Source organism: Eucyclogobius newberryi, unplaced genomic scaffold (genome assembly GCF_026437365.1).
Source record: "Eucyclogobius newberryi isolate DKJ021-1_F unplaced genomic scaffold, fEucNew1.0.hap1 SCAF_11, whole genome shotgun sequence".
NCBI classification, from domain to species: Eukaryota; Metazoa; Chordata; class Actinopteri; order Gobiiformes; family Gobiidae; genus Eucyclogobius; species Eucyclogobius newberryi.
The window spans coordinates 26,710,463-26,734,176 of NW_027315735.1; the positions used below are offsets into that span (position 1 = coordinate 26,710,463).

At 39.2% G+C, this 23,714-nt stretch overlaps 1 protein-coding gene across 1 annotated transcript; it reads left to right on the plus strand.

The window, feature by feature from the left end:
* Positions 1-15,495: 15,495 nt before the first annotated feature.
* Positions 15,496-18,308, plus strand: LOC140354629 (D(1) dopamine receptor-like). The gene is made up of 2 exons (XM_072439749.1): positions 15,496-15,933; positions 16,147-18,308. The coding sequence occupies exon 2, from the start codon at positions 16,396-16,398 to the stop codon at positions 17,497-17,499; it is 1,104 nt and encodes a 367-aa protein (XP_072295850.1). The 5' UTR covers positions 15,496-15,933; positions 16,147-16,395; the 3' UTR covers positions 17,500-18,308.
* Positions 18,309-23,714: the final 5,406 nt, after the last annotated feature.

Below are 23,714 nucleotides of genomic sequence, written 5' to 3' on the forward strand. Positions count from 1 at the left end.
CAGCTGCGCAAAAAAGACAAACAACGCTCCTTCTGCGCGCATTGTGGCACAATCAGGTGAAATATGTTGAACAGCGACACGTAGTGGACATTTCTTTCCACAGCAGGCTAGGCACGACTAGTGGATTGATGGCTGCTTTCCACTTGACAGGTGATAAAACACTTAAACTTATGATTAGTTGCACTTTCTAGATTTTATAGTATACTCCGTTCTCTCAAGAAACCCATCACCAAAATACCCTTCACTTTTGGGGAAGCTCCATGTCCTAATATGTTTTTTTTTATTTTTAAGAAAAGGCACTAACTTGTAAGTCAGAAAGCCCTCTGAACATAGCTTTACTCTTCTCTGCGTATGAGTGTGATGAACACAATGCTCACAGCACAATGCTCACAGCAGCCATCATTATGCTTTCAAATGAGGGACAACCCACTGGTCAACCCACAGTGGCCCAGCATAAGACATGCCAGTTTGGCAACATCCTGATGTGAGAGTCCAGTGACATTAGCCATTGCCTTTTAGTAATGTCCTGCATTTTGTTTTTTAAACTGGCCTTAGCAAGGCTGTTCGCAGTCTCATTTCTTTCAACACCAGCATGAGCTGGAACCCACAAGAACCTCAAACTGAATCCAGTCATCCCTAACCAATAAACCATTATCAAGATTTCATTCACAATATCTGGGCGTGGTCTAGCCATCAGCTCAGCTGAAAGGACAGAGAGACTGTCCGAGAGCCATTGACTGCATCAAAGCATTAGGGGGAGAACATGAAAGCCAAGCCCTGCAGTTCCCCCACTCACTCCTGAGATAAACATTCATGAAAGGGGCCTGATTTCCCAGAAACCCCAAATAATTTATAGACAGATCAACATGGGTCTCATGCCATAGACCAGGACCAGCCAGGACACAATTTCATCACCATGAAAAGCAAGTTATTTAACGTCTCCAATAACACAATGCAATCTATTGAGTTTGCAACCTGATTAAATTCCCAGACAGAGGTGAGTTCCCAAATCATTTTAATTTCATAATTAAGAGCTGTTTTTTTGCACTGTAGACTTAAAGGATTTTTACCTGCCTCCACCAACAGTACTGGGTCGTTTTCATAGCCCCAGTACACAATCTCATAGCTTTTGCCTGAACAATATCAAGTTTTGCCAGCATTGATTGGGCATAATAAACCACACATCCGTAATCAAACACAGACGAAATCATAGCTTTACAAATCATTAGGAGCATGTTTCTTCCTGCACCCCAAATTGAGCTGGTAAGGCACCTCATAATATTTATATATGTATATATTCAATATTCTTATTATGCTACATTTTGTAGATCAGGGTTTCTTAAAAAAAAATTGACATTGAGACCTGACTTTTTCTGTGCAAAGTAACCTGAGACCAAATTTCAAAATAAATGTATTATACAGTACATCCATACAAGTTTGGCACACCTATTTTGGGCACTTTCTCCCATTCTTCTTCACTGTAGGGATGATACAGGCCAGGTGGGCAGTACCCCGTTTCCAGACATGATGCTTCCTAGTCAAGCCAAATAGTTAAATCTTTGTTTCATCAGACAATATATTTTGATCTGTTTTAGCTTATGGACGATGGCGGTCACTGTTCTCATTGGAACCTTCAATGTTGTAGAAATGTTTCTGTACTCTTCCCCAGATCTGTGCCTTGATACAATCCTGTCTTTGAGGTCTACAGACAATTCCTTTGACTTCATGACTTGGTTTGTGCTCTGACACTGAATTTACCACAGGTGGACTCCAGTCAAGTTGTAGAAACATCTCAAGGATGACCAGTGGATGATGTACCTGAGCACCTGTTGAGTGTCATGACAAATGCTGTGAATACGTATGTACAAGTGCTTTTTAAATTTTTGTTTTTTAACAAATATGCAAAGTGTTCAAACAACCTTCTTTCAAGTTGTGATTACGGTGAACAAAATGTGGAAAAAGTGAAACACTGTGAATAAATTCCAGATGTACTGTTTATGACAACTATCATAGGTATTGAAATAACAGCTATGTTTTATTGAAGAAAAAGATTCAGTTGTAGGACACAGTTTTTAAACGATACGTTTCGACTCTCATCCAAGGGTGTTACGCCCAGATAGCAACCTCAGCGGCCATGACGAGGACAGAGCAGAGCTGAGACGGTTTCAGATGGTGCAGACCCACGTGCATTTTATTTACAGTGATTTACAAAACAAAAGAGATTTAAAATACAGCAACATGTTCACAGAGCACCAACACATGAGCAACTGCCACCAGGCAAGAATTTTTCAAAAAGAGTCCAGATTATACAACTGAATCTTTTTCTACAATGGACACTCCTGGACAAATGCTGGATCACACCAACAGCTATGTTTTGTTTCCATATCATGTCTTCTCATAAGTAGACCTGTGAGGCCAATATTTGATATTTTGAATACACATATTTTTCACTTCTGAGTTACACATTTTTAGAGTCGTGGCCCACATAATTGCCATTTAGGTGGTCCAAGAGCACACACCATTTCACCGACTCACTGTGGGCCTAAATAAACTTAACTGAAACAATGAAATGTGAACGCACAACAACTGTGTGTGTAAAGGAAACTATGCCAAAGGTGAATTTACTCAACACCCGTAACATTTCCCCTACACCTGTACCATAAATGTAAACTTTGTCACACTTTTTGGTAATCAGAACACCATCTCGATAATGTTCGACAAATTCAGCAGTATAATTTTAACTGCTTTACTGAAACCAAATCAAACCATAACCGCTTACAAGAACCTTGATTTCCATAAACGTCTGACATTTCTTCAAATTAACTGATCTTTTTTGAATAAAGTTTCCCCTGTGTCGCACGGGAGAGGAACATCTCACACCTCAACTTATCCAAATGTGATGGTGTGAGACAAGGCCAGAGCACATCCATTTTGAGTGTGCCCACTGCTACAAACCAAATGACTCACGAAACTTACTACGTGTGCGGTTTTGGACAGTCTTTTTACTTGGCCCTCTTAACACATTTTTTTAGGAAACTGGTCTTGGCAATTGGTGCTATGTCATGTACTTAAATGTACTTGGTGTCATGTACTTCAAAATATAACTAAATTGTTGAAACATGCAGTGTATTTTTGTGAAATAGTTGCACCTCAACCAAGACATTTAAAAACAATTAGCACACATCTAATGGATTGCAATAATATGATCTGAAATAAAAATACAATAAACAAATAAATACATAAAGATTCTTGTAAATCCATTTCAGTTCAATGGCTTTCCACTTTGTTAAAGTTGCAGAAAAGTTGCAAAATAGTCGAAGTACTGTAAATAACTACAATTATAAGGTATCTGTACTTTTCTTTATATAGACTTTACAGCTCAATTCTTAATGGAGACAAGCAATGTCTCAAAGTACTCTAAAAATGTACTTTTAGGGTAAAAAAGTAAAAGTATTCAACATTTGAATACTTTTACTTTTTTCCACAGTAGAGCAAAACTTCCACCAGGCCAAGTTAAAGGTCACACATTAAATAAACATTTTAAACATGAACAAAACATGAGGAATGTTAACTTATGGATGCAATAAAAGCAATTAATTGTATCAAATTGTTACGAATTTAAATTGAAGGCCATTAATGGAATTTGAACCAACTAATCTGTAATCAACTTCTCAGATAAATCACAAAACAAAACACACATAATAAGCATTGAGTGTAAGAATATCCAAATGTCATGTAATGTTTTTATTCTGTATTTCATTTTCATCATGTTGGCTGCACTGAAACAACAACAGATATTGGCTCTAATGCAATAAAATAAGCTGCATAACTGCATTTGTTGAGTCCAGATGATTACAACTGAATCTTTTTCTACTAAGCTGCATAAGGTTGACCCAGGATTTAAAATTCTGAATTATTTAGGGCTGTTGCAATATCTTGTCAATGGTGGACATTGTTTAGCCTTTACTGATCTTACTAAGGTTAGATCAGTGATTAGGGACAGATAAAACTCGACTGATGGATAATAAAGTGATAAGATCATTATTAGTTGTAGAAGAGGGATGTTGGGCTCACCAGCATTCACACTGAAAGAAAAAGGCTGGTACCTCGGTCAAGTGTTTCCTTGATCAAATCAAATCAAATCAATTTATTTTTGTAAGGCCCAAAATCACAACAACAGTTGCCTCTGAGGGCCACAGGGAGAAATGAATCAACAATGTCTGTGGTGGCGATGAAGTCAGACAATGTCTGTGGTGGCGATGAAGTCAGACAATGTCTGTGGTGGCAAGGGACGATGTCCCAGGGTCCTCTGTCCTTAGACTCTCCTTCTCGGCCAGGAAAAACTACAAAAAAAAACCTCTTTGGGAAAAAAGCGTAGAAACCTGGAGGAGTTCCAGTGAAGGAGAGATCCGACTCTCACAGACGGACAGACGGACACGAGGAGACTGGAGCTGGACCCACTCTTCAGGCAGAAGAGGGACCGTCTGAGTCGAGCTGGACCCACTCTTCAGGCAGATGAGGGACCGTCTGAGTCGAGCTGGACCCACTCTTCAGGCAGAAGAGGGACCGTCTGAGTCGAGCTGGACCCACTCTTCAGGCAGAAGAGGGACCGTCTGAGTCGAGCTGGACCCACTCTTCAGGCAGAAGAGGGACCGTCTGAGTCGAGCTGGACCCACTCTTCAGGCAGAAGAGGGACCGTCTGAGTCGAGCTGGACCCACTCTTCAGGCAGAAGAGGGACCGTCTGAGTCGAGCTGGACCCACTCTTCAGGCAGAAGAGGGACCGTCTGAGTCGAGCTGGACCCACTCTTCAGGCAGAAGAGGGACCGTCTGAGTCGAGCTGGACCCACTCTTCAGGCAGAAGAGGGACCGTCTGAGTCGAGCTGGACCCACTCTTCAGGCAGATGAGGGACCGTCTGAGTCGAGCTGGACCCACTCTTCAGGCAGAAGAGGGACCATCGGAGGCGAGCTGGACCCACTCTTCAGGCAGACGAGGGACTGTCGGAGGCGAGCTGGACCCACTCTTCAGGCAGATGAGGGACCGACTGAGGCGAACTGGAGCCACTCTTCAGGCAGATGAGGGACCGTCCACACAGGGCAGGGACCACTTCACCAGGGGAGGGGCATCTGGGTCCACAGGTCCTCAGAAGTGAGAGAAAGAAAAGAAGGCGGTGAACAGTTTGCAAGTGGAATCAAAAAATAAATATTGTTTGATAGCATAAGTAGTCAGAAGAAGAGGATAGTGCTCAAGCTGTCATACTTCCCCCAGCATAGTTACTCCTAGGGCAGCGTAGCTGAAGCTGTGGGTTTGATGACACTTTCACAACATAATTTTAGTTTAAACTTTTAATGGGTGAAACTTTTTCCGTCCACTAAGGGGTATTCCCATCCCTGCCTCAGCAGCAACTGTTTCACTGATGTCATTTTGACAAGACATTAACTAACACTGCAGCTATTAATAGAAAACACAGAGCGAGACTATCAAAAATAGAGCAAGATCTTACGTTTCGCAACTTTGTCTTCTCTTGAGGAAACATATTGATTTTTTTTGCCCAGAATTGGTTAAATTGTTACTAGAAAGCAAAGTGAAACTGCTTCGATCTTTAGATGTTATTCATGACATCAGCATATATCAGCACTAACAGATTTACATTACAAGTGATATGAATTAGGGTTAAATCACATTTTGGGACTAAAGTCTATCAAGGCCTAATTCCTGGCCAATAACTAATCTAACTAAAAAAGGCTTTAGGTTAGATGAGATCAGATTTTGTCATATACTTCAAATACTTCAAACTAAAAGCTGCGATCGGAGTTGAGACAGACACAAATATTTACTCTAATGTATAAGTAAGAGTAACGTTGCTTCAAAAATAATTAGTACAAAGTAGAAGAAGAGATAAGAGTAATTGTAAGAGTAACTGAATGTGAACTTGATGTAATTGAAAGAACAATTACATAGAAATACATTAAAATAGAGAGAAAAAACTAAGTCATATCTGAAGCATTAGTGCAAGAAAGTAGTTGTATTATGTCAACATGAAGTTTTTGTCACTTGTAGATTTACTCACACTGAGGGAAAAAAATAGACTTTACTCATCTAAGAATACTGTTCAACTAAATATGACTCAAGTAATAAAAGTATGGCCTCAAAAATAGCTTGGAGAAGTAGTATTTAATTGTTTTGGAAAGGAAAAAAAAATTGTTTCTGGAGTAAATGTGTTTTCCCAGTGTATTCCATTCGTTATTTCAGGTAAAAAAATAGTAGCCCACACAAAGATCTCAAATGATATTCAAACGTGTAGGTGTCATGACATCAGGCAGTCATAAGTATATAACCATGACAAGCTCACACTATAACCAACACATCAAGACTTGAAGGAAGAGAGAAAGAGAGAGAGAGATGGAGAGATATCCGCGCAGCATCAGACTTCTTCTTGCTCTGACCCTGGTGTACTTTCAGCTCCCAGTACAATGCAGTAACTTGACTATTCACGAGCTCATCTCCAGACTAAGCAAACTCAATAATAACGTGACAAAGAACAGCAGTTTGGTGAGTACAAGGCTTGATTGTTTTAGGTTTGTAATTTACGTGATCTTAGGTGAAAACATATTTGTTTCATTTTTAGCAGTCTGAACTGGAAGTGCCATCCACAAAAATGAAAACATCGACTGTAAGTATTGATCAAATTATTCTCGTACAGTTGAGTGATTTTATACCTAGTATTAGTATAAGCCCTTGTAAAAGGAAATAAAATGCTAATGTGTCGGAGCTTTGGTTCTAATCAATATGAAACAAATATAAATAGCATTTTAGTGGAAGATTGCAATCAACTGGATAAACTGTGCATAGCTTACACTGTGGTCATAGTGATCACAATATTGATCTAAAAGGCTTAAAGATGGAAATGGGGCATTTACCTTCTGCTCAAAACTGCTGAACTTAAACCTTTATAGTAGCATTTCACCATAACAAGCTGCACTTCTGTAGTTTTTTAGTCATTAAGTTGTTGTAGGCTTAATTTACTTAATTTTGTATTAATGGATACATTAATTTATGAGGATTAAAAGGATTTATGTAGACAAAAGCAAAAAGAAGAACATGAAGTTGAGCTGGAGTTTTGGGGGCGACTGAATTGTTTAATCTTCCTTTTCACTTATGAAGAGGCTGTTTACTAGGACTTCTCTGTATACATAGTTTTTCTTGAAGATCTGAAACATTTTAAGAGGTTTTGCCTTTCTGATAAATTGCTGCAGATGGCATGTATTTAGTACAACTGTCAAGTAATGTGTGAAGATTTTTATTTTCGAAAAATGATTGCAAATAAGTAGAAGATAGGGTGTAGGTGAAGAGAATCAAGAGTAATCAGATCTCAAATTCAGGACAATTCCGGATTACTCAAACATGCATGAATCAGTCAAAAGCATTGAGTAAGAAAATAATCAAGAAAATAACATACAGTAGCGTTCTCCATTAAGGCAGGGTACAATAAACACACATTTTGTTTGTTATTCTTAAATGTGTACTAAAGCTTGTGACTTGCCCTTGTGTGTGCAGAGAGACTGTGTGCCTGAATTCAAGGAGCTCCTAAGGACCATGCTCAGCTCTGTGACGGTGGCAGAAGAGCATGAGCACCTCCGAGGAGAGATTCTAGACCTCCTGGATAAGTTCAACCAATCTGTTTCAGTGGTCAGTAAAACACAACAAGTAAATTCACACATGTCTTATCAAACAACACGTTTCTGAACAGGAAATTTACCCTTCATGTTTTAGGGTGTGAAAAAGTCTGAATGTCCATCGGAGAAGATGTCCAGGACAAAAGAGTTTAAGCCATTCACCCAATTCATCAATTTCCTGAGGAAGCTGAACAAAAGGAGAAAAAGAACCATCTAAAATAAAGGCAGCTGCAAATACAGTTTAAATAGTTTTATAATAATATTTCTAAAGGAATTTATTTATTTGACTTTTTATATATTTATGTATTTATTTATTTTTGTATTGGGAATTTAAGTTAATTTATTTATTATCAATATTGAATTTTAATATTTTGCTGTCAATAAAAATATGCATTTTTCACTTTGTGCCATTTTCTTCTTTGACTACGCAAAACACTAAACATTATAATGCCCACGCTTTATAAACAAGTCTGTTCTGAGTGCGTTCAGATCGATTGTACTTCTTTTAATACCAGCCATTAGAGTATAGACCAGTGGTCCCCAAACTACTGGGCGTTTCAATCCGGCCCGCCAAGCTTGTCCAAGTTATAGTAAAAAAAAAAAAAAAAAATTTATTTTTTTTTGGAAATGTCGGAGTCAAACTCAAGATACTGAGTGGCTGGCCGTTCACTTTACCTTTCGCCTGTAATGCCCACATTTCCCCAAGAGATGTCACTGTTCCCTCTATAAGATCTATGGCGCGCAGAAAATAAAATTCACCACTAACGGCCATTGGGGCACAAGTGTTTGACACACTGTAGATCTTATGGACAGTAGAAGCACTCTCCAGGGGACACGTCGTGTTCTCTACATTTTTAGTTTCAAAACGCTGCGTGTTTTATTACAATCAGAATCATATTCACTGAGAAATTAGTCTTATTAGTCCCGCAGCGCAGCGCGGACCATAGGGCACGTTCAATAGACAACTGGCGTGTCACTATTGTGTAAATGAGACTTTCTTGGCCAGACCTGACTCACGAGTCAAAAGACACACGTGCATCATTATCTGGACCATATTTCTGTGTAAATATCTCATGTCACAGTAACACTCACTCGATGAGTATGCGCTCGGGAGCAGATGATCCAGATGTGAAGACACAGGTAAATCAGCTCACACAGAGTCTTCACGGACAGAGGGGACAGAGGGGACACTAGAGACAGCTGTGATTTGTTCTAAAGCAGGACTAAAGCGACCGCTGCTGCGCCGCGTGCGCCACGAGGCCCCGGTTTAAAAGACGCATAAAAACTGCGTTTATTTCTGTGTAAATATCTCATGTTACAACGTGGGCACGTGCAGTTTATGACAGGTGTGGCCTGTTAGTTTATGAATAATTGTCATGGAATTAGACATACACCGATGCTATTCCGTAACACATCGAGAACACATTTCTCATTGGTCAGCCTCACATCAAGGCACTTGGTATTTTTCCGTAGAGATAAAGCCTGCAAGGGGGGTGCAACTCCCCCCCCGGGGCAACATTCTTTGGCCCATCTTTATGATACCTTCACAAACAAATGCAGTTTGTCACACACCCGTTCTTCTCTTAGACTAATGATGCAGATAAAATATCACTATTATGCAGATAAAATACATCACAGAAATATACTCATATATTCACATTTTATCACAATAATATCATCCAGAAATGGTCATGAAGTGGCACATTTTGGAGCAGTTGATGAGCATAAAGTCACAGCAAGAAGCAAAAGAAGCATCAACCTGGACGAAGTGTCCAACCACTGGAGAAGTGAGAAGGACAGAAGTGCAAAAATGTAACATTAAAGTCAAAATGTTTGCATATTCTGGTGACATTTATTAAGATTTTTTATTCATGGATATTAATCATTCCATGCTGTTACTACTAGATCATTTATGGGTAGAGGAAATGCTAATAAAAAAACAGTCCAACACTCTTAAACTTAACGACTTTAATGCTTCACTGATCGAAACAAAACCTGCGGAGGACGTACAGAAGATGCTGGTCTTGTTCTGCTCGACCTACATATGTGAGACATTCAGTGTCATGAACATTAACAAAGCCCATCACAGATCCAGCTTCACTGACCAACACCAAAGGATCGATCCTGAGAGTGTCCACAACAAAACTTACACCAGACTTTGATGCAAAACAGGGAGATCAACAACACTGTTCCCACTGAAATTGAAGGTCAATTTTCCTGCTGTGTTTATTCAACTGAAATGTAATTAAATTAATCATTATTTAATGCATTTGGAAAACAATTTGTACATTGAGCCTTGCATTTGTTTGCTTTGTTACAATTTACAGGTCAAATCTTGCGTGTAATTTATAGTAATTCATTCGTTCACACAAACACACCATATTTTCCTGGCCCGGCCCCTCGGCCAAATTTTAGAACCCAATGTGGCCCTCGAGTCAAAAAGTTTGGGGACCACTGGTATAGACTGTCAGAAATAAAGTCTCTACACAATTCAGCTTCCCATCTTATTGACAATCAGATATTAATTGATGCCATAACTACGAATGTCAAGATTATAGGTTTCATTAAATTTGATTAGGTCTTTTTTAGTTCAATTAAAAGAAACTTGAAGCTTAAATTAAGTTATTTCTGTTCACCCTTCCTCAAAAAAGAAAACCTCAATATAAAGTGCTTTTTCATATTGCTGTTTAGGTCAAATTGATCATTCAGAAAGTTTGATTTCATCAGAATAAGGTTTATTGCCATTTGTCAATGAACAAAATTCACAAACATAGGAACTTGTCCTGTTGATTCGATGCAACACAAACAACAAAACATTGAACAATGAATAATAGGAGTTGTGGTCCGGATGTGTTGGAGCTCTTCACGAGTGTAAGAGCAGACACACAATTTACTAACAAAAACAGACAAAACAATGAGCACCGAAACGCCGAGGCAGCCTTCAGCGGCACACATTGAGGACCAATAATGAGTTAATAAAACAAGAAGGGCAGAAAATTTAGGGCAACAAAAATTGCAATGTTTATTCTCGCAATAATTCTTAGAATCAAATTTGAAATCGTGCACTAGTATCAGCATTGAGCAAGCATTGATATACATAATAATAATGATCTTGTGCTTTTGTGCCACAGAGTAGTTTAAACAAAGTATTATTTGTGTTGACAATTATCTATTGTCTAGCAAAAAATATTGAATAAAAACATACATTTTAAAAATGTAATTATGGGTTTTAATAGGATTAGATCAGAGAATCATTATTTGTCCCACAATGGGAAAATTCCAGTGTTGTAACACAGATTAGGTACAGAAACACAGATTAGAATCAGAAGAAGAAAAGTCAAAACGTTCTTAAAGATATACTAAAATTCTAAAAAATAATAATAATATTAACAGACCCTCCACCAGAAAAGTTACATAACACACCAAAAAGAAAAAAAGAAAGACAAAGCGCATGGTGTTATGGAAAAATATAATCTGTCCCATTTGCTTTGTGACACTGTGGACTCTTCGGTGCCTTGACTCCATGGGAGTCCTCTGTTGGCATGTCTGGGACACACTGGGACACACAGGCCTGGCCCAGTTTCAGTTTCACACCGGGAAACCACTGTTACTATATGACTGACAATTACATGTCTGGGCTGTGATTCTTTTGATCAAGGAGTGACTTCTTCTTGAGAGAAGCTCCGGGTGTCTAGGACGGGCCCTTTGTCTTTCTGAGGTGTCGAGCGGTCAAAATGTAAATGTAACCAATCACCCTCTGTATCTTTTGTTCTCCTTGTACCTGCGCCATTTGCCTCTCTGCCTGTAACCTGCCTGTAAAGAATTGTAAATGTTTCTATTTGAAGTGGGTCATGTGACCACCTGGCTGACCTGTAAACTATAAAGACAGAGAAATTAAGGCAAAGAAACCAGAGAAATGTAGGAGCAAACAGACTTGTGGACGAATCGGCTCTCCATGACAGTGGCCAACGAGTCCACACGAGGCACAGTTTATAATATAAGATTTGCCTTTATTTGTCTACACATGGGGAAATTTTGGAATTGAACCACAGGATTAAATATTAAGACAACTCCGCTCTATTGTTTTACTTTATTCTTGATAACAGTTAGAAGAAATGTATTTCCACTACAATGGTCACCTGTAGGACGGATAAACATTTTTGAAACATTTATTGTTGTATTTAACTGTAATTTCAATTTAGACTTTCAACTGTGACGTTACCATTATTCCACCATTGGGTAACCTTGTGAAGAAATTCTCAAGTTATGACCTGAATCAAACCCTGGAGTTTACAAGAGTGTATTTTCCTCAAACACTGTCCCTCAAGGCACACTAGTGAGTCACTAGTTAATGCATTACTGCACACACATATTTAGAGGACTTCCTGTTTGAACGAGAGTTGCAAGATAACTTAAAAACACTTCCTCTATGGACTTTGAACCATGAACCCAAAAGGGCCACTTAATTAGTGGCTTTCTACAGTGCAGTGGGTTGTCAGTGTACAGTATTTGTATAAATATCAAAGTCAATGTCAGCATTCTGCTTTTCTCCATCATAGCAAAAGGAATAACACTCACTTGTCAGTTCACTTATTACATACAACACAAACATTTACCATGGCCAATGACAACAATCCAATTCAAACTGAGGTAGTAGATAATGGCAGGACTATAGTGCAGGTTTGAATCAATGAATGTATATATTAATAAGATATCCTACACCATGAAAAAAGTGAACAATCAAATACAGTAATAATAGTTTTTTTAATAAACTGGTAATGACCCTACAATTCCGTGTCTCTGATGTGACGATGGCCAGCCAAACCCATTGACCGAAACTCATTCTTGATTAATTTCCATGTGCCTCCATGTCACCATACGTCATGGTGTGGCATCTTTGACTCTTCCTGTTTGCGAAAAGACCAAAATATACCACAGTGTGTGACGATATGACAAAGTCTGACTAAGACATGATTCTAAGCAGAGCATTTCAGGGTATTTTACCTTAATGGCTAAATAAACAACTGCTTTGCATACTACATTTACTACATTGCTGGTTATTTTCATTGGCAAATTGTAATTTATTTTAAGTGTAGCTTGAAACCGGTCAAAAATGTCAAGAAATGTGCAGTGTTTTAAGAGGCAGAACGTATGCCTGGCTCAGTGTCGTGAGATTGATTTCCAGCTCAGACAATTTGCTAAATGTCATTGCTGCTCTCACCCTCCATTCCGTGCAATACTATTCTTTAGTCTAATAAAGAATGAGGAACAATACTTAAACAAATCAAGACCACAATCTATAGTCAATATGTCAAGATTAATATATTGAATTTACTGATTTATTCTTTATGTATTATCTCTATTTCAATCCTGACCCCAAATGTACCCATCATGTTTTAGCACCTACCCACTGAGAGAACATGCAAGCTGCACACAAAAAGACCACATCCCCTACTCTCTCCAGTACGGTGACTGGAGAGAACATGGTGGCAGTAAACAAATGTCAGGACTGAATATTACACTCTATAAGACAATTTCGTTTGTTTTTTGACCATGTTTGGGTATTAAAGGTGTACAGGAAGTGAAGGCTATATATGTTGACTGAAATAATGTTGTATTTGCTTTTTGCTAATCCAGCCACTAGGGGTCGCAAGCCAATGTTGTGACAGGCCCGAACATCTACAGCAGGGGTGGGCCAAGCATGTGGCAGAGAGCAAAACATGTTTAAACTACTGTTATCAATTGATTCTATTTTATTAAGGACACATTTACGTAGTTAGAACAATAAAAAGAAGATAGTGTTTGGCCAAGGTTTTAATAATGGTTATCCAAAAATGTGCAGGAAGGGTCTAATGCGACAATAGTCTTGTAAAAAATAAATAGGGCCCTGTTTATTTGTGCATGGACAACAAGGATAAAACGTTTTATGTGTTTTATGTGTTATAGATCAGTGTTTCCCAAATAAATACTTGAAATGGTTTCAGATAAAAAAATAAAAATAAAAAAAAATTAGGTAAAAATGTATTGGTATTTAAACTAAATTCTTTGAAGTAGATTTTGCATATGTGCATATGACAGGCTCTGATATTTTTCTAATTATTACTTTGTTTGGTGGTAAATATGTATCTTGATTTACATTTACAAGATGCAGTTTGTCAGAAGGAAAAATAAAATAGTTCTTAGTTCTAAAACAGAATTCCTGTGTCAAAAATGACACGACTGTGCTATTTGTCAATTCATAACTGATATGGATATAATTTATATGGATTTTGGCAAGTTTACATTATGGTTGCTAGGTAACAGTTGTGGATCTACCTCTACTTATGTGATAACTGTCCATGTCCAACCTTTAAGTAACATTATAAACTTCACCAACATAGTCAAACAGGGTAGAAGTAAGTAAAATGTTTAGTAAAATGTTAGATATAATCATGTTCCCTATGTTTTAGTGAAATATGTCTTATATGTAACTTGTTATGCACTATAGCCCTCGTGCAATCTTCGGGTCTGGATGACCCACAGGCGTCAGAACGCCTCCCCCTCCGTCCACAACAAGAACAAGTGTTTTTAGTTTTGTTTGTTTGTTTGTTTGTTTCGTGTTTGATTTTGTTGTTTCATGTTTAAAAATAGTAATAGTAAAAAAATAAGTTTGTTAATAAGTGTTTGTTTTAACCCTTGCACTATCTTTGAGGGCACAAGGGTTAAGAAGATTTACTTAAATTCGGGAAAATGTGAGACTAACCCGGGAGTTTTTTGAGACAAAAAATGTTGGGAACCGCTGCTTTTTGTGTACACGCCTCTGTCTGGGAAGTACCCACAAGAACTGCAGTTTGTTTACTTATTTACTTATTATTAGTTAAAAGCTTATGTAATCAAATCCTTGGGGCCTAGGCTGATGTCTTTTTTGTCTGCTTCTTTTCTTTTAAAGATCTTCACATTCATGACAAATCACAAAGATCTGTCGATGTATTACTAACGAAGCCACAACTTTTTGATCGTTGTCTGGTGTCATTCACAATATTTACAACTATGTCATTTCCTGACTTGAATGACACTTACTAAGCCGGGAATACCCCACAGGAGGGGCAGATTTGGAGGTACACTGACCCATTTAACCCTCTCGAGCTGACTCACTTGGCTAAAAATGTACTCAATTATACAATGCCAAAATTGTACTTAACCCCTTTGGCCCCTTTTTTGCAAATATAATAAGTAAAGCTGCTGTCTAGAAGAAATTGACAGACAATAAACTTCTCCCACTCCTGCTTTCATAAATTGGTCAAAAGGTAGACGTCTTCGGGGTTAGTGGGCCAGTCTCTTCTAGCTGGAGGTGGGGGTTCCCGTTTTACTGCCATATTTGTTTGAGGAGCAGAAGGAAGTTGAAGAAATTGCAGAAACGAAAACAAATCTTGTATCATCCTGCAGAAAAGTTACACACTGTTTTCAAAAGAAACAAAATATAGGTTTAAAACATGATTTGGTGAATAAGCTAACCCATTGTTCTTAATAAATCATTGCTAATAAGGGCTACTCCAGATAGATCATGTCCTTGCAGGTTTTCTATACAATGACTGAACGAGGATAAGTAATAAACGTAGGCCAGTTCCTCACTAAAAGTTTATGGGGCATGTCTGACAGGCACTTCCTAATGCAATAGGCATCTCCGTCCGTTAGGTGGCCCTAGTAACACGCAACTGTGCGTTTAACTGACCCTAATTCACTCGTAACCTGCTTCTTCGCTCAATTAAACAACAGTTTGGAGTTGAGCTCAAATAGCAGAAAGACGAGGCTGGAGTTTAGATGATGTTGTCATACTGTCCTTATGTAGTGGACTGAATGTTGACTGTTTATTCTACATCATGTTATGTGTGTGAATGCTCAGCTAGAGGAGGATAATCAGTCTCTGAAGGGCCACGATCACATGCTTAGAGAGCTACCTCATTTCTTTGGTGAATGGGTCAGCGTCAGCCGTGCGCGTGGAGCTGCGCCTCGGAGCGCTCTATCTCCTGGTGTTGGTCATAGACGCGCTCTGGCTCTGGCTCTGCGCGGAGCAGGGCGAGCGCCGCTGTCACAAGTCAGACACATTTCAACCAGTCACCTTTGTTTTTCCTTTCTGATGCTGGGATCTTCGGTGCAGTCTCATTCACGGGAAGATGGATGCCCTTTGCTTGGACTTTACCCACTGGACTTCTTTTCGAGAAGATGCCTGGATTTGTTTTCAATTACTCAAGCTACAGCACACGCACACGCGCACTAAGGTGAGTACAATAAAACATGATCTGACTGTAAAGCTTTGCGGGTTGAGCTGATTGTAGTTTTGGTTTTATAATTTGAATTACTACCGTGCACAAGAACGGCACGTCCAAAGGTCGAACCGCTTTGAATGAGGAAAGCAACGTTTTAAACAAACACGAATGTTATAACACAGTGTTATGATTTCTGATTTCTAAACTGATTTCTTTGCTCCCTAGGACCGGCTATGAATTTAAAAAGGATCCATGAAGTCATGCAGACAATCTACTAAAGCCATGTCCCACAACATGGAGGAATGCCTGCGTCCTGGGAATAAGAAGGAGTGAAATTCCCAGAGGCAACGCAAAATGTGGATTCTCCTTTCAACTCTACTCATGTTCTGAGAGACAATGATGGAGAGTGAAGAGGCGGAGTGCTGCCTCTCTGATGTGATGTAGCCCCTGTAAGCTGCGCCTCCAAAGCCACTTATGATGGATGTCCAGAACTACACCACAGTCATCGACAGCGGCATTCTGGACGAGGCGCCTCCAAGCAGAGTCCTAACTGGATGTTTTTTGTCTTTGCTCATCCTCACCACTTTGCTGGGGAACACCCTGGTCTGCGCAGCTGTTACCAAGTTCCGTCACCTGCGCACCAAAGTCACCAACTTCTTTGTGATCTCGCTGGCAGTATCTGACCTGTTAGTGGCTATTTTGGTGATGCCCTGGAAAGCTGTGGCGGAGATTGCTGGATTCTGGCCCTTTGGCTCCTTCTGTGATACCTGGGTGGCTTTTGACATTATGTGCTCCACTGCATCCATTTTGAACTTGTGCGTGATCAGTCTTGACCGCTACTGGGCCATATCCAGTCCCTTCCGCTACGAGAGGAAGATGACACCAAAAGTGGCCTATGTGATGATCAGTGTTGCCTGGACACTGTCTCTTCTAATTTCTTTCATTCCGGTTCAACTGAACTGGCACAAGGCCCAGACTCAATCGTACACGCTGGGATCGAATGGTACTTCTTCTGTCCAAGCCCCAGAAAACTGTGACTCAAGCTTGAATAGGACCTACGCCATCTCCACGTCGCTCATTAGCTTTTACATTCCCGTCATAATCATGATCATCACATACACCCAAATCTACCGGATCGCGCACAGACAGATTCGGAGGATTTCAGCACTGGAGAGAGCTGCAGAAAGTGCCAAAAACCGGCATGACAGCATGGGGCGTGGCTCCAGCATCACAGAGTCCGAGAGCTCCTTTAAAGTGACTTTCAAGAAAGAGACCAAGGTGCTGAAAACCCTGTCAGTCATTATGGGAGTGTTTGTGTGCTGCTGGCTGCCGTTCTTCATCCTCAACTGCATGGTGCCCTTCTGTGAGAAGTCCAGTGAAGGAGTCGAGGCATTCCCCTGCATCAGCCCCACCACCTTCGATGTGTTCGTGTGGTTTGGTTGGGCAAACTCCTCACTTAACCCCATCATATATGCCTTCAACGCTGACTTCCGCAAGGCCTTTGCCGTTCTGCTGGGCTGCCACAAACTCCACCAAGGAGCCAACAACATGGAGTCAGTCAGCCTAAACAAGAAGTGACTAAGACATTACTGACTCATGTTTGATCGGAGTCCAAGCTCCTGCGGCTGCTCTGGCTCTCTCTTAACCGGGCCAGTTCTTCCTTTACCCCCACACTGCAGCTGGAGAGTAGCAGCCTACATGCAAGCTAACCCTAGTTTTAAGACAGGGACCCCGCGCCGAGTAAAACAAGGGGAGGATCTTAGGATGTAGCTGAGGTTTATTTCTTGGGATCAGGCGGCACACGCCCTGGGATAGACAATCCTCTGAAAGGGCAGCGTCCACCCTGATACTGCCCAGACGCCGCTTTCCTCAATAGCATCACGCACAAACACTGTCAAACAAGCTCCTCCAGTTGCGGTGGCTCTAATTCAACAATACTGCAAATACCGACATTACTCATTACTTCACATCCTGTGGTCGTCAAGGCTCAGCTATAGCATCAACATACATCCTGTAGAGAAGTAACGTGCTGTCATTTCATCTCCAGAGTGCTTTGGGGCCTGACGCTTTGCTCATGGCAGTCTCTTGTCCTGTTAGAGAAGTCGAACGCATTATGTCAGATGATCATAACTTCAGGTCCAGTCAACAGACACCTGATGAATAATTCCTGTGCTGCACAGAGTGGTTTTACGGATGTGTCTCTCATTACGCTTGTATTTTTCATAAACAACGACTGATGACCTCTTTTAACAGACTGGGACTCAAAGGTTTGCTTGACTTGTGTTGTCTTGCTTGGACTGGTGTGCTTCTAAAACAAAACTTTTATTTATTAAGTTATGTTCAAGACCATATGTTTACTAATTAAAGTAAATGATTCAAACATTTCACTTTCTTGGTTTTCTGTTTTACTTGTCTCCCCTACATTTTGACAGTAACTTAACATGTAACACGCTCAAAATGTCAATTCAAGTTTCATATTCACACTCTATGCATAGGCGTAGCATTGGATTTTTGTGTTAATATTACATATGTTGTTTAGTTCGTTAAATGAGTTATTGAAAAACATATTGCCTGACATTATAACAGTTTCCTTCTTTGGTGAATTGGAGCCTAAGTTGCGATGTGAATGGTTGTATGTTATATGTTTCTGAGTAATCCTTGTGACTGCCCATTGATATGCTCACAGTCACTGCTTCAGTACAGTAACCGATTTGTCTTTTTCCAATTAACTGCAAATTATTGCAATCTTTGTTTAATATTATGTTTTACAGATTTCTGTCTAAACAGCTAAAAATGTGATGAATGTTGTCATGAAGTCTGTCCTGCGTACCTCGCATAAGACCTGTGGTTGTGTATATGGTACTTGATTTATTTCACATGAAGCTAGTTTATCAGCTTACTAAATAATTAAAATATTCCACTTTCTTGGTGGTTAGCGGCTTGTTTCTGCTCTCACCAACATTACAGTGGTTACGCGATCGCCTTAGTTGTGGTTTGCAGAAAATGTAGCCCCAAAACCCTCGCTAAAACATTCACAGTGACTCTAATGTCCTTTAACTCAAGCGCTGAGTGGAAATGTTACTGTACAGAGTGTTGCATTTCACAAAGTCAGCAAGACACCTTACATTTTACCTGTGTTTTTTCAGGTCAAATCACAAAAGCGGCTTCGTATTACTGGTCCGGATGGGGTTTGGTGTCACCGGTGTCCATTCAGGATGGCACTGAGGAGAAAACGTCTTCTCACAACCAATAATGAGGGTGATACCGCTGTAAACAGGGGTCAAAATGGCAAATATTAAGTACTCTGCTATTGTACGCTACAAGCTTAAGGTGTTAAATAAAGTTATTTTAAATCTAAAAAAATGGTTGCTGAAATTACTTCTAGTATTTGATTTAACAGCAAGTTAAACATATCATTAGGTTGGCTTTACCAGGGGCGTGGCCATACTTTTCCTCAGCTTAGTCAAAAGGGTGGCATCAGGACCGGCCCAAATCTTTAAGGCAATAATTCTGAGAAATTAACACTTATTTTGTCTGAATACATACTTTTAAAAAATCATAATTATAAATATTTGTGTCCATGTACTATTTATTGTCATCATTTGTTGCAATGATATAAGTGGGCCAGCCGGATTTCAGGGGGGACCTGTGCCCCCCCCAGGCCACTCCCTAGAAACACCTCTGCTAATGTTTTGCATGTTTGCTTAACATTGAGGCAGAGTGGTTAGCTTTCTTGTCTCTGAGCGAAACGTTCAACCCCATCTCCGCTGTTAGCGATAGTATGGTAAGATAAATGGTAAATGTGTTACAATAAATGAAATGAGTGAATAATTGTCTCAGTGAATTATCCATGACATTTGTTAAAGACTACTTATTTTGAAAACAGTAAGTTAGGTCCTGCTTGACTGTACAAAAGAGTTTCAAATGGATATTTTCCTATTCTTGCCTTATTTACTGAAATAAATGCTCCAAATGAAACTGCTTACGTAAAATAATCCAATAAAAATAAACAGGAAATTTGTTTTTAAAATATTTAACTAATCTCAAAACTATGTCTACAGGGGCCAATTACAGCCTATCAGATGTCACACTGGCCTTGTCCTCTCACAACCTTTATTGTTCAAAAATAATAAACCTAAAGACCTTCCTGGGATGCTTTCACATGATTAAATTTGACCCCAACATGGAGGCTCCATGTACAGCAAAACATGTCAGTCAGAACTGTACTTTTCCAGATTTACTACAGAATGTTTACAAGATTGCTGATAGTAACACTATAAATTATACCATCATTTTTGCAGAGATGTGTTTCGTTATTTCTACCCAAATGTCCTTTATTTATGTTATGTATGTATATATTTATTCTAGCATTTATCTAAGTGACTGTATACATTTTTTATTGTATAAATATGATATTCAGTTCACAAAATTGCCAATGCATTCGATTGGGATCAAAAACGTCTGATATTGGAGTTGAATATAGAATATGTATTGGATATGACAAAGAGCCTGTCTAGTTCCATCTACAGAAGCAGTTTTGATGTTTTAGTGGTTGAAACGCACGCATTGTTGAAAGGAAGCTTGCATTTAATCGCGGTTGTCAGCAGCTGGTTTTATGCCATCGACCTCTGGGTATCAAACCTCCCCGAGTGCCTTTCACACTGCACTAGCCTGCATAAATCTCACAGGTCTCACAGCCAAAACTTCACTCTTAACACTAACATTCGTGTGTCTGTCCAGCTTTGTGATGTATTGCTATCATTAAGGAAGTAAAAAGCCCAATCTGGAGCAGTGAATAGGCCTGAATATTAAAGAACTTGCACTGTCCCGGACTCATCTGTCTTTCCCTCTCTTGCCTTTCAAATCAAATATCTTTTCATCCTGATTGAAGTCTTGCTTCTGGGGTTGAAACTTTGACGTTGCATAATCTGATCAAATGTTTGGGAGGGGTTGTGGATAAAGACACAGAGACAATAGGTTTATGTGACTCTTACAAAACATACTGAGTGACAAATGGACAATGACAGAGCTATTTGGTAACTTAATGGTACTATAAAATGACACTTAATATCTTTTTTGTGCCACAGAATTTAAGATGTTTTTAAGGTTACTTACATAATCCAGCCATATGGGATCAGGTCAATTTGTGCCTAATCTTTGATGGGTTATAGCCAGGGAAAATCGAAATAGTATTTGAACTGTACTTAAAATATCGATACTACAATATAGCAATACGTGTATGAATACTGAGATGCGTGTTGTGATACTTCTGAACAACATTCATTAATGTAGAGTTCTACTGCTATTAATCTGCTGCATTAAAGCTGAATCTATTGAGCTGAAACTGCGACTTGTTCTGATATTCAGGGAATCGTGAACATGAAATTCCAATGCATTTTTTACTTCTACAAAATCGAAACATCTTTCTAGTTTTACACCAGTTTAAAGGTTGAAACAGTTTCGAATATAGTCATGTGGACAAGCATAAAATATCTCTAATTCCAGACTAAATCAGGACTAAAATGGGTATTAAGTCCAAACCAGGGCAAGCTCAATCATTAAAGAAGGACTGAAGCTTGTAATACAAATGGAATTGATTACTACTAACATTGCATCAGTCTAATATAGTGATTCCATGCATAAATCCAACTCGGCTAGTGCCACAGCTGCTTTGGGTTGGTCTGACTGGTCCACTGTCAGAAAAGCAATAGCATTTCTGGCACTAATGGGGAACCAAATAAATAAATAAATAAATAAATAAGAACCACTCACACATTCACACATATCGCAGACAAGGTGGGTTAAGTGTCTTGTATAAGGACACAATGACTTATATCAAGCGCTCACTGCACTAATTCCTTTATGCATGCTTAGCTTTTTGAGCAACTTTATGGGCAAGAGACGGCGTTAGCATCACCAGCACAAGTGTGAGAGTGGCGTTTCATCATAAACAAAGACAGTCGCCCTTTAAAGCTCGCTGTCTCCGGGTCTCGGGCCTTGTCCTTGCTTCTGTGAAACCTCCTCAAGCGTGCCACGGGACGGAACAGCAATTAATTTGACCGACATCATTCAGAGTGATGGCTGAGGTGGCGACAAGACAGTGTGTGTGTGTGTGTGTGTGTGTGTGGCTGGTACCATCACCTGCGCCACTGCCCAATTCACAGGCCCAGCAATGTCATCCGCAGTCGGTAAACACGACCCATCCGTCGCATCTATCGTTTTCCCTCTTATTTTTGGGAGCTGAGTGATCCTCAAAGTGATACTGTCTTCTCACATTGGCACATGGGATTGATGCGCGACGTGGCGACTGGGGATGATTCTAATGACAGCGCCCGAGGGAGTGATTTACCGAGACACAGAGACAAGGGAGAGACAGTCTTATGTAAGGATCCAGCAGTGTAAAAATAAAGAGTACTCTGTAAATATCACAGGACGTTCTCCAAAGTCAAACTGTGTTTTCAGGGAAGGAGACTCTCCCTTTGGCCTCTTTTATCTGTGGACACATGTTCTTTGCTTGTTATTTTAATTTTGGACAACAAACAACAAAAAATTAAATATATCCCTGTTTTCTTTTAGATCACAATTTTGACTCTAAGATGATTCATGCAGTCACTATCTTCAATCGATGTAGTAAATGTTCTATTTTTGCTGATTAATATCTAAAACTATGAATAAAATTACATATATTTTCATTGACAAAAAGTACTGATGTTCTTTGACTGAAAAACAGAGAGCATAGTTATTCATTTTCTACAATTTAATATTTAGTTGACTAAAACTAAACTCAAATTTGGACTCAATCTTGACTAGAACTAAAAAAAAAAGAATTTGGTCAAAAGACAAATTAAAGTGAACACTGGGTTCATGTGTACATATCTAGGGATAAGATAAGATAAGCCTTTATTTGTCCCACGATGGGGAAATTCCAGTGTTGCAACACAGAGTAGGTACAGAAGTAAATAATAAAAAGCAGATCACTTATAAAAAACGCGCTTGTAGAAAAAGTCTTATATCTCTAGCATCTTGAAGAGGTAAGTGTAAACTAAAGCCATCTGCGACCTCTGAGAGTTCACACTTCACTGTGATTGGTTGAGTCGCACTGTCACTCACTCAGAGCGTGATTAAAGCTGGCCAACATGAGGCGTGTGTTTGAGCAGAGCTGCATTGAACGGAGAATCAATGACTGTGAAGACCAAAATAGTAGATGGTTCAGGGATCGGATTACAATGAGATTTTTATTGCCATATCTCCTTTTCTCTCAATGGATATTTGGTTTCAATTAACTCTGCACCTTTGTTACAATCAAAATAAATAATAATCTGTTTTACCAGTTTGTTAACCCCAATTTGATATTAAATGAATACATTTCCATCATTCTAACTTCTATTTACATGAACTGATACATTAAATAATAACAATCCATATTGCATGCATATAAAAGCATTTTCTCTGTCTTTAGTAAAATCCACTCTTGGTGGGTAAATTATTATTAGGACTGCTTTAGAATTGTATACGGTGTGCCTCAATAGTAGATGTTTCAGAAAAAACAAAAACCCCAATGCAATTTCGAACTGGAACAAACAAATCTAAAATATTCCAACAGGATGCATTTGAAATGAAAAGGATTAACTACTAACCCTTCAGTCAGTAATATCTGTGTGGACAAAAGTTGATTCCAGAAGACTGTTTTCCTTGTCAATATATTCTGGTGTGGTAAGTTTTTGAATCCATTTAATTAAAACACAATTAAATAGTTTAAAATAATCCGTATCAGTCATAATTAAATATGCGTT